General features: G+C 39.8%; 1 protein-coding gene across 4 annotated transcripts in view; it reads right to left on the bottom strand.

The window, feature by feature from the left end:
• The window catches only part of LOC127509137 (SH3 and multiple ankyrin repeat domains protein 1-like), a 90,195-nt gene that overhangs the window by 45,959 nt on the left and 28,509 nt on the right, over positions 1 to 15,727 (bottom strand). For all 4 annotated transcript variants that reach the window (XM_051887637.1, XM_051887640.1, XM_051887638.1 and 1 more), the window contains one exon: positions 2,787 to 3,341. In XM_051887637.1, coding sequence (XP_051743597.1) covers positions 2,787 to 3,290 — 504 coding nt within the window. In that variant the 5' untranslated portion in view covers positions 3,291 to 3,341. The remainder of the gene's footprint in view (positions 1 to 2,786; positions 3,342 to 15,727) is intronic.

The following is a 15,727-nucleotide window of genomic DNA, read 5'->3' on the forward strand; positions in this document are numbered from 1 at the left end:
TGGTGATTTCATTCCTCAAATCACAACCTCTTAACCAGTCTTGTGAAAAAGAGCTTCACTGGGCTACTTTAAACCCAGATCCTCTCTCTTCCTCTCAATCTAAAACAGTTGAGGTCACCTTGAGTCTGTTTTCATTTGAAAGTCATTCAGTTGTTTACAGGATTTTTGTTGGGCAGGATTTTTACCATTGGATGTTTGACTAGAGTCCTTTTACTTACTTTCCCTTGTTCTTTTATTCTGTTTTCTTCTCTCTCTCTCTCTCTCTCTCGCTCGCTCTTTCTTTTTGCTTTATCTGGGAAAAACAGAATTTTGCCGACGTTTGCACATCTGCATGGAGGACACGTTTGGATAAAATCTACTTACACACGCGCAAGCACACACGCGAGCACACACAGATCGTATGAGTGTTCACTGGGGGGCAATTTCAGCAGATCCCGCCAGCGTCAGCCCATATTTAAATATAGATTCCTGAGCAATCAGAATCCCGTAAAACCATATAACATATAAAGAGACGTACAAAATATAATATGGTTTAAGAGTTCAAAGTAATTGGACATGTCAATGATTTATTTGAAACTCTTTCTGACATGAATGAGTCCTGAATAATTAAAGCATCAGTGGTGAATCAGTGGACTCAGTTCTGATGAAACTAATCTGAATGTAACTGAACTGAGTTCAGTTCGATCAGTGGCACTATTAATGGCACTATTCCACTGCACGGTACGGTTCGGTATGGCTCACTTTTTGGCACTTTTCCACTGCATGGGACGGCTCGGTACGGAACGGTACGGCTCGCTTAAATCGTACGACCTCGGTGGAGCAGGGTTGCCAGGTTTTCATAACAAAACCTGCCCAATTGCTCCTCAAAACTAGCCCAAAACTAGCCCAATCACATTCCGGGGGGGTCCCATAGTAAAAATTGCATTCCAGGGGGTAAAATCCGGGTTTTTGGCGGGGCTCCCCTGATAAAATTCGCATTCTAGGGGCTAAATATCGCATTATTTTGGGTCGATTCAACCCCCAGACATGAAAAACAACCCACGGCAACAGTGTAAAAGTAGCCCAATTGGCAAACACTGCAGACTTGGCAACGCTGCGGTGGAGGTTCCAAGCGTGCCGAACCGATACTAAATGTGACATGTAAACACTGCAGATCACTGATTGGTCAGAGAGAATCGTCACAACCAACATCATTGGATTTAAAACACAAGACACCAAACCCACTAGACTTAAATAGTCAGTAACAGCCACCGCAGTATCATTTGTTTGCAAAACAACTTGCTTTAAACGACTGTCGCACGCAACTTGAAAAAAGAAATGGCTGTATCGTGGTCAGTAGACGAGGTACAGACTCGTTGGTAGATGAGGAGCGTATCCACGGCAGTAAAGGCGGCGCAACTATAATGATCAGTCTATAATCCCACCCACTTTGAAGCGGTACTAACTGCAATGGAAAATCAAACCGAAAGTAAAGTGAGCCGAGCCGTACCGAGCCGAGCCGAGTCGTTCCACACAGTGGAAAAGCACCATAAGTACCACTACTACTCAAATGTTTGCGATAGGTAACATGTTTTGACCGAAGTCCCTCATGCTCAGGCTGCATTTATTTGATTTATTTCAAGTAAAAACAGTAATATTACTACAATGTAAAATAACTGTTTCTATTTTAATACATTTTAATGTGTAATTTTTCCTGTGATGGCAAAGCTGAGTTTGCAGCAGCCATTACTCCAGTCCTCAGAGCTGAAAACAGTTGTGCTGCTTAATTATTTTATGGAAAAATAATACATTATTTCAGGATTCTTTGATGAACAAAGTTCAAAAGAACAGCATTTATATGAAACAGAAATATTATACAGTAAATGTTTTTAGTATCAATTAAATGCATCGTTGCTAAATAAAAGTATAGTTAATTTCTTCCAAAAAAAATCTTACTAACTCCAAACTTTTGAACTGAAGTGTACATATGCAGCAATAATTGAGCTACAGAGGCTCTTTGCAAAGTCAAGCTGCAGTCTTCATCTACACGTCTGTCAGGTACAATGCTTAATTGGATATTTGAAGGACTAAAGACACATTGCACATCACCCCTGTTTTCGGAGAATGCGATGTGTTTACAAAGCCGAACTACAATCACATCAAGAAGTTCAACTTTTGAGAAAATTGGACTGGTGAGAGATTAAGCGTGTAAAAAAGATGAATTATTGCTTTAGAGCGAGTGAAATCCAACTTTTAAAGTGCATGTAAACAAACTTATTGAAAGTGCTAATGACTGCTTTGTGGTGGCAGCAGCAGCACTATATGTGCATCTGTTGAGTGTGTGGCCCACCAGCTGGTGCGCTCTGGGATCTATTTCAAAGTCTATTCACATTTATACATGTATAAGGTACTGCAAGGGAGGTAAGTGTAAGCATAGCAGGTCTTTTGTGCAGCAGAAGTCATGTATTGACCAAGAAAACATCTGTCCCTTTTGAGAGGAGAGCGAGGTCTGACCTGCCATAGCAGAACACACTTTCAGATGTTCACACTGGCACTGAACATTTGAGAACAGCTTTTCCAAGTCTGTGTAATTTATTCCTGCCCCTTTTTTTTTCAGATTTGTATACTTGTATCTCTCCCAGTATTCGCCTAATTGAATTTTTGAATGGTGTTTGGCGGCGTTCTGACTGCCTGGTTAATATGTATGCTGTGGGCTCAACCAGGCATGGTTAGCAAAAGACGGATATTGCATAGCGTATGAGTGGGTAATTGGGAAACAGGTGTGGGTTTGTGTGTGTGTGACTAACCGTCTGTTTGATATCAGGAATGCCAATCCGAAAGACCATCATAGCTATGTGTGTGTCGTCAGGTGCGTTGCTTGAACTCCGCTCTCGTAGCTTCCGCTGCTGTTGCTGCTGCTGCTGCTGATTAGCCGGAGTTTGGTGGGTGGGTCCAGGGTTGGACGAATAAGGGTTGGCCGCGTGGCCCGGGTTGCCAGGTCGTAGCGGTCTGTCTCCTGGGAGTCGTCCAGCCATTGTGCCTTTTTGCCTGTGCCCCTCTTCCCTGCCTCCTCTCGAACGCCCTGGTCCTCGCCTGATGTCATCTTCATCGTCCACCTCCTCTTCATCATCCAACTCCAGCTCTCCGTTCTCCTCCTCGCCTTCCTCGTCCACGCCGTCATCGTCCATTTCCTCTTCTTCCTCCTCCTCCTCTTCCTCTTCCTCTTCCGCCCCTGGATAAAGGTGTTGACTGTTTCCCAGCATCCTTTGCTGCTCCTCGTCGCTGGAGAGGGGGCTGAGCGGCATTGTCATGGCGACAGGGAGAGTGGCACCAGCGGCAACGGCATCATCCCCAGAGACACACTGTGAAAAGAGAGGAGGAGTGCAGGCATGAGAAATAGCGAGAGGTGGATGATGAGAGGAGGAGAGAGCAGACTGAGAGAACAGAAGTAGGAGTTCGAGAGAATATAAAAGAACAAACAATCCCACATCACTCCATCACTCAGTGGCTCCCACCAAGTTGCAACAGGCCGTTCATGCAGGACGTGTTCTTGCATTTTGCAGCATTTTTAAACATGCACTAGAGTGACATCTTTGACTGTCACAAGTTCACAACATGTCTCTGTATTTTAAGCATCAAGTTCCACAAGCATTACATTTTGAGACTCAGTGAAATGGAACAGAATCAAGACAAACGTCTTTTAACACGGTCTGAAAACGTGGCTCTCACGGCAGGAAACTCTGAAAAAATAAGCAAGACATCGCAATGGTTACAGGTGTCTGCCTATTGCAAAAAAAAACAACAGCGCATGCATCTAGTTTGAACACAAAAGAAGATATTTTAAACAATGTCGGTAACTAGACAGTTGACGGCACCTATTGACTTCCATAGTTTTTTTTTTTTTTTTTTTCCCTACTATGGTAGTCAATGGGTGCCGTCAACTGTCTGGTTACCAACATTGTTCACAATATCTTCTTTTGTGTTCAACAGAAGAAAAAAATTAATACAGGTTTGGAACAACTTGAGGGTGAATAAATGATGACAAAAAATTTTTCTTCCCAAATTTTCTACTTCCCAAAATTTTCTTTTTCTCCCAAAAATTCTGTGATCATCATCATTCTGTGCACCAGCTTCACAGTTCAGTCAAGTATGTGGCAGAAACGTGAAACTCAAACATTTCAATAAAATCTTTAAAATCAACACAAAAAACTGACATGAGTGGTGTAAAAACGGTTTCTTGTGCTCAAATAATGCTAAAAACAGTATATTTCAGAACTATCTATAACATTGCTTAAATATAGGGTTGTTTTCTTAAAATATTATTGGGATTTTTTTAGATACTTTTTATTATGTGCACATAAAATTGTATAAAACATCTCTTGACTGAAATATTTGGTTGTTTTTCTCCAAAACAGGAGCAGTTTGAAAATGACTCAGTGAGCCGCATGCAGTTTTTTGCTTTTTGCTGATGCTCTTGGGTGCCTTATTAAGCATTAAAGTGAATCACAATGTACTGCCATTGTATTGAATTAACACAAACAGATATTTTGTGTTTTAAAGTAAAAAAAAAAAAGTCATACAGTTTTTTTTCTGGTTGCTTTGTTTTTTGGTGAACAGTCCCTTTAAGAACAGTTCAAATTCTGAAGACACCTACATTCTGTTCCATTCCATCGCACGCCGTCTAGCTGGTTATAAACTCAAGAACAGTTTCCGGCCCCTCAGCAAGAAGCCAATTCTCATTCATAGACTACCACCGCTCATGTCCCACTTGCCCTTATGCAAAACAAACACACTCCTTACAATGATGTGAGTGAACTGTCCATGTACAGACAGTCAAGCACTGCTTGTATTACAACAGAGAGAAGACGCTTGGCTTCCACCGGCTCTGTCTCTTTACAAGCACGCACTCGTGCATCTCTCATATTACAGCACAGACAGGACTCGTCTCCGTCCCTGTGTGCACACACACACACACACACACAAACAGCACAGTGTTGTAACTTCTCGTATGTCCCAGATCAGTAACAAAACCACTGTAGCCCAGCACTCTCAGGCACTCTCCTTCAAACAGACCTCTTCAAAATAGGATTACTGTGTTTAGCTGAGGGAACAAAATACTTCTCTGTAGTGCCACTCACCCACAGCTGCTGTAAGGGCTTAGATGCTGCACCCACACTTTAGATGTGGAGGATATCGTATGACAATGTGTCTTGTTCTTGTGCCAGTCTGCTGTGGCATCCCAAAGTGTTCAGTATTACCCATAAAATCAAATCTCGCACACAGATTTTCAAACATTTTGACGCCAAGGATTCTCAAATAAGATGATCCCTGATGTGATGTGATGCGATATGATGATGCATTTTCCACAATAGTAACTCATATTATATTGGCAGCTCATATTCATGTTATAAACAACTATTTATATATGCTTTTTTTTACAGACAACAAATTTAAATAACTGTTTTCAAACTTAAATAATTGTACTAAAGCAATTTATTAAAATATTAACTGAAAACGTTTTTTTTAAGTTTACTGTGATTCTTTTCACAAAACTATATGCAGATTTCCCAATAAAAAGTAAATAGATAATATTATTTTTCAGATAATATTTTAAGAAATCTATCTGCATATACAGTAGTTCCGTGAAAAAAATCACAGTAAACTTAAAACTCTTTTAATAATGTAATAAATAGTAAAGATTTTTCCCAGATAGTATTTAAAGTTTTTACAGAGCTTAAATTTCCTACGTTTTCCCCAAAACTATATGCAAATTTTAGTTTTTGAATTTTTACTGTCAGAAACTAGCACTGGCATTACAATAAAATAACTGCAATGCAAATAGAAAATCATTACATTTAATACATTACAGGGGTCATGACATGGATTTTTAAATTATTATTATTTTAATATGTTCCTTGAGGTTTACTTATGTTTTGTTTTTTTGCATATATAGTTTTTTTACAGATGAAGCATTATGAAATCGTTTACTTACTTGCAATAGCTTCATCTTTCAACAAAAGTTTCTTTGCGAAGTCATTACACTGTGCCTGATTTACAAAAAAAAAAAAAAAAAATCTTCAATTAAATTCTCTGAATAAACAATTCTCAGATGCGATCCAGGACGAAATTCAAAATAAACCATCTACTTGTTCCTGACACTGGTATCCATCTCAAGTCTGTACAGGGACGCAAACAAGCTGTTTAAACAGGACGCTTCAAAGCGAACGTACCTTTACGCTCACTCTTCCAGTTAGACAGCGTCAGTGATTATAATGGGCTCTAAATGCTTTTGACACGACGGTGGCAACGCTCGCATCCGGCGTTGGCAAGTCAGCCGTTAGACGACTGAATGCCAGTAGGCGGGGCCTATGGTGCGATGATGTAAAACTATTTGTAGATGTCTGGAGGCAGGCATATGCAAATATCACAAGTCTGATTCATTAAAGGCACAGTATGTAATTAAAATATCCAAAAACCACTAGAACAATGTCATATATTTTGTTGACTTGTGTACTTACATTGTCCCAAATGTTTCCAAGAATGTTTAAATCCAGAGAAATAAGCAATTTTAACCATGACACGGACCATGTCCGTGCGTCGTCTATCAATGACATCATACCCGCGTTACCCTCAATTTCCGGTTTTATTTTGTAGAAACCATGGAAACACCAAAGACGCTTTAATATATTATGTGTTTTATTAGACAGGTGAGCAGATGTTTGGATACATCGACAGAAAACTAATCATTGTTATATAGCTCAACACAGTAAGTCTTATTGTTTAAATCTTGTTTTCTTGATTTACCACAAGTACCATGTGTTACCATGCCTAATATCGATCTAGCTTACTGCAGTGTGCAACAAGTGTCTCACAGTAGCCGCCAAGCGAACACATAGAGTAGCATTATAACAACTTTTAACACACAAATGTATCTAATATGATAAATCAGCGCTGTGTTACCCCACATACTCATGACCGGAAGAAGCGGAAGTGCTTGTCTGCTGCATAATAAAAGCTCCACTGCTCTTGAGCCGTGTGTCGCACTCGTCTCTCATTAGCAATCGCTCCAACGGCCTCGTTCCACTCCAACGGCTTTCAGCCACACCCTGCTTCATACTACAGTAATGTTAATAAATCTTTAATACATTAGTTCATCCATGAATAGGATTTCTGCCCGAGTCCCATCAGATTCTTTTCCGCCGGCTGTAGACGTGAAGACAACACCTCCCATGATTTCGCGAAATCAAGGCATCATCAAGCTACACCTTTGTTTTTAAAGGGGACCTATTATGCAAAATTCACTTTTGCATGGTGTTTGGACATAAATGTGTGTTGGCAGTGTGTGTACACAACCACCCTCCAACCACTCCTTTTTTTTAATCCCCATAAATCATAAGCAGTGTCTCAGAACAAGCCGCTTCCAGATCCCTGGCAATGTGACATCACTTTAGCCTCAGGCCCCATCCACGAATGTTGCCAGACACTGCCGTTTTAACATAGAACCGCCCTGAGCGAGTTCACAGTCAGTTGTGCAGTCCGCCATTGCTGCACTGACGAGAACGTCTCCCAAGCGTTTTAGGTGTTCTGTAGCTGGATGGATTAATCCACATAGCTCTCTCCATTTACGAAATCTGAGCCGCTGAAGACGAGGTGGATTAATTTTGTTTTCCAAGAAAATGCTCCCTCAATTCTACCAAAATTCGTTTATGTCTGCACAAATCATTTCAGACCAGACTGCTTTGTGAATGAATGTCAGTACAAAGGGACAATACAAAACCAAGGTTGTGCTAAAAATGTGCTACTCAAGGATATATAAGTACAAACTGTTTGTGATCCAGCTTACAGTCTCCAGAGTGACTGAGCACTTTATTACAGTTCATCGGAGTTGATTTACGGATATAAAGTTTACCGGTTTATTAAGCACCCCCGAAAAGGCATAAGATCTTTATATATATGTTTACTGTTAGTTGTAACGAGTGTTTCTGTGTAATTTGCTGTGTATGTTGTTGATAATACTAGGGAAAGAGAGAGAGTTTATGGATAATATTTTAATGCACTGTTTTATTAAGCACTTACAGTGATTTTCTAGAGTGAAAACGGACGCTTATTATTTTGTGTGAAGTACAATAAACATTAAACTCATCTGTAAAGTTTTGGCCATCATTCAGACGGTGCCACAGGCTTGTAGTAATATAGTGGATAAAAACAAGAAGACAATATAAGTTATAACCGTAATTAAACTAAACTAAACCTGTTCTATCTCCATGCAGCATATATGCGCAGTTTCTGACATTATAGTGCGTCCTGACTGAATCCTGTCACCGGAGAATCAGCTTGTGAAGCTCCGCCCTCTTAGGTCAGTGCAGCAGCTCATTTGCATTTAAAGGGCACACACTGAAATGGCGTGTTTTTGCTCAACCACAAAAAGTGGCAATTTTAACATGCTATAAAAAATTATCTGTGGGGTATTTTGAGCTAAAACTTCACATACACACTTTGGGGACAACAGAGACTTATTTTACATCATATAAAATGGGGCATAATCGGTCCCCTTTAATAGGTGACCTCTAGCGGTGAAAAATTACATACTGTGCCTTTAAATAAATGCTTTGTTTATAATGAGGACATTGTAAACTCTGAAACTTGCAGGATGTTTTAGTGGTACAAAGACCTCTTATATAAGATCAAGCCAAATTAGATTTCTCATGTTTTGATTTGATTTCAATATGACCCCTTTAACTTTCACAGCCATAAAAATACATTTGGTCTTCTTTTTCTCTTAAATTTTTCACAGACCCCCCCAGGATGCCCTCAGGGAACCTTGGGGGTCCCCAGACTCCCAACTCCTGCCCTATATAGATACAATGGAGTCCAACAGTCTGAGATCACTAGTGACAACTCTTCTATTTTACACCTTTTTAATTGAATACAATTATCAGCAATCATCAAGAATTTGACTGAAAAGTTGAATTGCTGTTTTTATGTCTAATTTATGCCATGTATTCTAACGTAGATTCCCAAAGTCCGTGTCTGCCATCACCTTAACTGAGTTTTCATTAGAAGCCCTGTTTTACCTCAGAAAGATAGGAAGCAATTGAAGCACTGAACAAGACATCATTGCCTGCCCGCCACCAGGGTTATTGACTCAGTACTGGAGGGCAGCTGGTGTTAATGTCTCTGCAGACACTTAATTCAGAAGCTGTTCCTGGGGGTACAGCAACATAATTTCTTTGTCTCACATGCCCATATCCTCAGCGCAGAAGCAAACTATTCAGAACGATAGGAAAATAGCCCTAGAACAGCTTAGCTGCATGAAGAATTTCAGTCATTCAATTAAAAAAAAAAAAAACAACACTGTGTAAAATATACAGCGAGCGGCGCTATCAAAGTTGACAATGTGCCAAATACAATTACACCCAATTTGCATCTTCAACAAAGCACACAAATCATAATAGCTGTGAGCCTGTGGATTTGTTGTGAAGTGCCCCACAGAGTTAGTGAAACAGCTAGGCTTCCTGACAGTGTCTTAATACTTGCTTTAGGACTTTCCTTCGAGTTCAATGCAACATTCTGACCCTTAGATTGTTGACCATCAGTCATTTTAAGCTCGAATGTTTATGAAAAGAGAAGTTGATTGTGTGTGCGTGGGCAATGCAATTACAACACTGATTGCCTTCTATTTTCTCAGAGGTTCATATGTGCTTATGCATGAGCATGATTCAATTTTAGTGCATGAATGAGTTTTATGCTATTTATGTAGCCTATCATTTGCAATGCAGAGTGGCAGAGGCACTGCATCTGAAGCAGTTTACATACCATTTAAACGATGTTAAGACCAGCATGAATGTGTGAGATTGTTTTATACAATAGTTTGATAAATAATTAGTTAATATTGTATAACTTACAATTTAGACAGTAGTGACAGTTACTTGGTTTATTTTTGCTCCACCAACAAAAATATATCCAAAGGAAGCCTCAGCAGTTCTAACAGAGCACGTCTCCAAGAAGCACGTGTTTGATTGACTTGTTTGATCAGTAGAGTGATACAAACAATGAATATCAGCTGTTTGAGCGTTTCACATTTGTAATTTAGATGCAGGGTTAGCACCGCTTTTTAACCGGGGTTATGAAACCTGCTGGAGCAGGGTTAGCACCACTTTTGCGGTGTTAACCCCGCATTGCGGTGCCAAACTTGTACAGTGTGAAACGATGCGGTGTTAGAATGTTACTAGATGCTTAGCAACCAACAACAATCGCACGCCTTAAGCTGGGTACACACTGTGCGATTTATAATAGTCCTTTAGGATTGTTGTTTGTCAGACTGTACGAACATTATCCTCATGTCACACTGTGGGATCTCAGCTGTCATTTATGTCAGACTACAACAGTCAAGACGCGTTAAAAACGGACGTGCGCATGAAAACTTGTCCGGAGTTTTACATCATCAACACACACACGTTCGGTGACTGTGAGCTGCATTACACGCAGGACTGAAATGGTGGCTAACAAAGACATCTCTAGCGTTAATTTTGATCATCGCGTTGACGTTTGTCGTAGGAGAAGTCACACTGCAGGACTGTGCGCCAAATCTTCTGACACTGCCAGAATTTCGTCGGAGGTAAAATTTGATCGCAACGGTCATTAATCAGCTGTCGGTGAACAAGTCAAACTAATGATCAAAGACTACAGATTTTAGCCTAGGATTACAGGAATCTTTTAGGATTCTCAAAATTTGTCTCAGACGACCAAATCGTGGCCAAAATCGCACAGTGTGAACCCGGCTTTACACCGTGTCCTAACCAGACGCGATGCAATAAGATTCCAGCAACGAGCAATTTGTCTGTCCACACTAGACGCAACGTGATTTTTGATAAAATCAATCAAAAACCACAGCCAATCAGAGAGTGTGGGCAGGCTCTCTCGGCAAGAACACAGCAGACACAATGAAATGGGAAAGTACATAGTAAAATTCATAAATATTACACCATTTAAACATTATTAAAGTACATACAGAGTGACTGAACCAATCTTTGTCATAGAATATACTTGTTTGTTCGCATTGAGTTTGAATGTTCTTGTGCCCATTTATTTAATTTCAAGATCTGAGGTGAATTAGCCAGTGTTGTTTTCATTACAGCTAAAAAGCTGGGAACATCAGAATGATATTCAAACTCACGTTAGACGCTTTTAACATTAAATAAAGCACATAAACAGTACCTGATATTATCATTGCCATACTTTGTGTTGCTGTTTCAGCCGCGACGTCGCTTTTTTATTTTAGAAACCGTTTCTAAAATAGAATATTCGTGAGTCGCCGTCACGGCTGGTTAGAACAAAAACTCCGATTAACATGGAAAAGATACCTTTTATCGCGTGTCGTGGTGCGTCTGGTTAGGACATGGTGTTATATTCACGCACTTTGTGCAGACACGGAAACAACGTGCAATACATAAACAGTCGTTTCTGCGTATGATAGTAAAAATGTCAAAAGGCGATGGAAAACGCAACAACTGGAGTGAAGAAGAGACCGTTTCATTCTTACCTTTATAGCTCAAAAAGTTCACTCAGCTAGAGCCTTATGTAAACAGGTCACGTGCTGCGTTTGTCCAGTCAGTGACACTGACACCGCGAATATTCAAACAAGGACTTTAACTCGGGGTTTAGGAATGTTCAGTGTGAAACGGCAGCTTATGAAAACCCAGGATTAACTGTTAACCCCGGGATATTATGAGCAGTGTGAAACGTGAATAAAGATAACCCAGGATTCCGTTTACCCAGGGTTTAGAATGACCCAGGGTTAACTATTTCAAGTGTGAAAAGCCCTCATGAAATCAAAACTCATTTTTCTATGGAATATTGCAATATTTATTATAAATGGTTTATCTGTTCACATCATTATTTTTTAATTTGCATGCCCTCTTTAATCAATCTTTAATCAAAATAACTTGCAGCGACATCTCTTCTCTGATGTGTTTACTGGCGTGAGGGCAGGACAACCTGTCACTAACATGACATCACAGCAATAGCAAACCCACAATGATCCAACAATCCAATCATTTTTTTCTTGTTCGTAAAGCCGTTTCACTTGGATATACTTTATAAAAGATTATCACAACTTCCGTTTTATTCTGACTTCGCCAAGTAAAGATGCCTTTAAAGTGAAAGGTGACTGCATAAAACAGAATACAAAAAACAGAGAAGTGTTATGAAACAGGGCATGTTTGATGCATAATCACAGGCCTGACCTGATCTGACAATGAGTGAGGGACAGAAAGAGGAGGAACAGCGATATGTAATGGAGAAGATAAACACCAGAGGGATGAAAAAGGGTGAAAAATATGTGATGGGAACATTAAAGGGTTGTAAAAGAAATAATATGACTGTCAAAGAAAATAAATGACAATGGCAGAGAGAAATAGAGTGGGAAGAGAGGGCAATATGAAAGAAATACAATAAATGAAACACGAAGCCCTCTTATTTACAACCAAAGATCAAACTAATGGCCCTTTGGCAAGCTTTGTGAAATTGTGCTGTTGTGCAATCCTCCTTTATTATGACTGGCGCCCTAAAACCAAGAAACAGAACCACAAATGGGGTGTGATTTGGGCAGACGCACTGACCATATACATGCTACTGGCCACCTAGAAAATCCCTGTTCAACAGAGCAATGAAACAGACAAAAATAAATTAATAAAAAATAAAAACATGATTAAGGGAGTAATGACAGTACAGAGAGTAAAATAGAGGAGGTTGGAAAAAGAAGGATAACAGCAGTGATCAGAGGTAGAGCAGCTGGCAGAATCTGAAAAAGCATATGGATAAGGACAAAAATGAAAGAGTAAAAAAAAAAAAACTGGCAAAAGAACAAAGTATATTTTTTCCTGCTGACTAATCACAGATGAGGGGGATTGGAGATGAGGGGAGGGGAGGCAGGAGGGAGCTGAGATAGAGGGCAAAAGGAGAAGGGTGGAGAGAGCTAGGTTGAGAGAATGAATGAAAGACAGAAAGAGTGAAGGCCAGGATGGTGATAGAGAGGGATTAGTCTCAGCAGGTTCTGGATCCAGGGAAGAGGAACTCTGGCACAGCGTGAGGAGAGAAATGTGAATTGAACAGATAGATTAAAAAGCAGAACACTGAGGAGCTAAACTCACATGTGGGAAGAGGTGTATAATGGCAGGGAAATATGTGTGTGAGAGAGAGAGAGAGAGAGAGAGAGAGAGAGAGAGAGAGTTAAAATAGAGAAAAATAGGAATGAAAAAGAGCTAAAGGGACCTAGAAGGGATAGTTAATGTTAATCTAAATTCTGCCCTCAATCCTACAGACCTCAATCCTTCCTTTCTTTCTTCCATTCTTTCTTTCTTCCATTCTTTCTTTCTTTCTTCAAAAGGAGATGATTTTAAAAAGTTAATGTTGTTATTTTCAATATAATGAAAATAAAGTGGCTGTAAAGCTCTGAAAACAACAAAAAAGTCTTTTGAAGCTATAGGTTTGTGTGCAGAACAGACCGAGATTAAACCTTATTCATTGATAATTTTCACATCCCATGAAGCCTGCATTTACAGGTGCTGGTCATATAATTAGAATATCAAAAAGTTGATTTATTTCACTAATTCCATTCAAAAAGTGAAACTTGTATATTATATTCATTCATTACACACAGACTGATATATTTCAAATGTTTATTTCTTTTAATTTTGATGATTATAACGGACAACTAAGGAAAATCCCAAATTCAGTATCTCAGAAAATTAGAATATTACTTAAGACCAATACAAAGAAAGGATTTTTAGAAATCTTGGCCAACTGAAAAGTATGAACATGAAAAGTATGAGCATGTACAGCACTCAATGCTTAGTTGGGGCTCCTTTTGCCTGAATTACTGCAGCAGTGCGGCGTGGCATGAAGTCGATCAGTCTGTGGCACTGCTCAGGTGTTATAAGAGCCCAGGTTGCTCTCATAGTGGCCTTCAGCTCTTCTGCATTGTTGGGTCTGGCATATCGCATCTTCCTCTTCACAATACCCCATAGATTTTCTATGGGGTTAAGGTCAGGCGAGTTTGCTGGCCAATTAAGAACAGGGATACCATGGTCCTTAAACCAGGTACTGGTAGCTTTGGCACTGTGTGCAGGTGCCAAGTCCTGTTGGAAAATGAAATCTGCATCTCCATAAAGTTGGTCAGCAGCAGGAAGCATGAAGTGCTCTAAAACTTCCTGGTATACGGCTGCGTTGACCTTGGACCTCAGAAAACACAGTGGACCAACACCAGCAGATGACATGGCACCCCAAACCATCACTGACTGTGGAAACTTTACACTGGACCTCAAGCAACGTGGATTGTGTGCCTCTCCTCTCTTCCTCCAGACTCTGGGACCCTGATTTCCAAAGGAAATGCAAAATTTACTTTCATCAGAGAACATAACTTTGGACCACTCAGCAGCAGTCCAGTCCTTTTTGTCTTTAGCCCAGGCAAGACGCTTCTGACGGTGTCTGTTGTTCAAGAGTGGCTTGACACAAGGAATGCGACAGCTGAAACCCATGTCTTGCATACGTCTGTGCGTAGTGGTTCTTGAAGCACTGACTCCAGCTGCAGTCCACTCTTTGTGAATCTCCCCCACATTTTTGAATGGGTTTTGTTTCACAATCCTCTCCAGGGTGCGGTTATCCCTATTGCTTGTACACTTTTTTCTACCACATCTTTTCCTTCCCTTCACCTCTCTATTAATGTGCTTTGACACAGAGCTCTGTGAACAGCCAGCCTCTTTTGCAATGACCTTTTGTGTCTTGCCCTCCTTGTGCAAGGTGTCAATGGTCGTCTTTTGTCAAGTCAGCAGTCTTCCCCATGATTGTGTAGCCTACAGAACTAGACTGAGAGACCATTTAAAGGCCTTTGCAGGTGTTTTGAGTTAATTAGCTGATTAGAGTGTGGCAGCAGGTGTCTTCAATATTGAACCTTTTCACAATATTCTAATTTTCTGAGATACTGAATTTGGGATTTTCCTTAGTTGTCAGTTATAATCATCAACATTAAAAGAAATAAACATTTGAAATATATCAGTTTGTGTGTAATGAATGAATATAATATACAAGTTTCACTTTTTGAATGGAATTAGTGAAATAAATCAACTTTTTGATGATATTCTAATTATATGACCAACACCTGTATACTCCAATAATGTTCAAATAAAACTTAAAGGGATAGTTCACCCAAAAATGAAAATTATCCCATGATTTACTCACCCTCAAGCCATCCTAGGTGTATATGACTATCTTCTTTCAGACAAACACAATAACTGACTTCCGGCAATGGCCGTATGCAAGTCAATTTCAGGCAGAAGAGTAACCTCTGACCCGACACATGACGAACACGGAGGCGCAGAGGATAGAGCAAAACAAAACACCGGTCATGAATTAGAATTCTAAAATGAGAATTTTTAAAGAGAAATATCAGAGGATTTGGATATAAGAGAAGAGGAGCTTGAGTTTGTTGCCCAGCCCTATTTGTTTGAACTGCCAGGAGCCAGTTATTATAGTTTATGAAGTTGGATATATGGATATTTTTCTTGTAAAAACACATCACTTCAGAAGGCCTTTATTAACACCCTGGAGCAGTGTGGATTACTTTTATAATGGATGGATGCATTATTTTTGGGCTTCAAAATCTCGGGCGGCATTCACTACCATAAAAAGCTTGGAGAAGCCCAGGATATTTAAATATATCTCTGATTGTGTTCGTCTGAAAGAAGATAGT

The sequence above is a fragment of the Ctenopharyngodon idella genome, chromosome 3, assembly GCF_019924925.1.
Source record: "Ctenopharyngodon idella isolate HZGC_01 chromosome 3, HZGC01, whole genome shotgun sequence".
In the NCBI taxonomy this organism is placed as follows: Eukaryota; Metazoa; Chordata; class Actinopteri; order Cypriniformes; family Xenocyprididae; genus Ctenopharyngodon; species Ctenopharyngodon idella.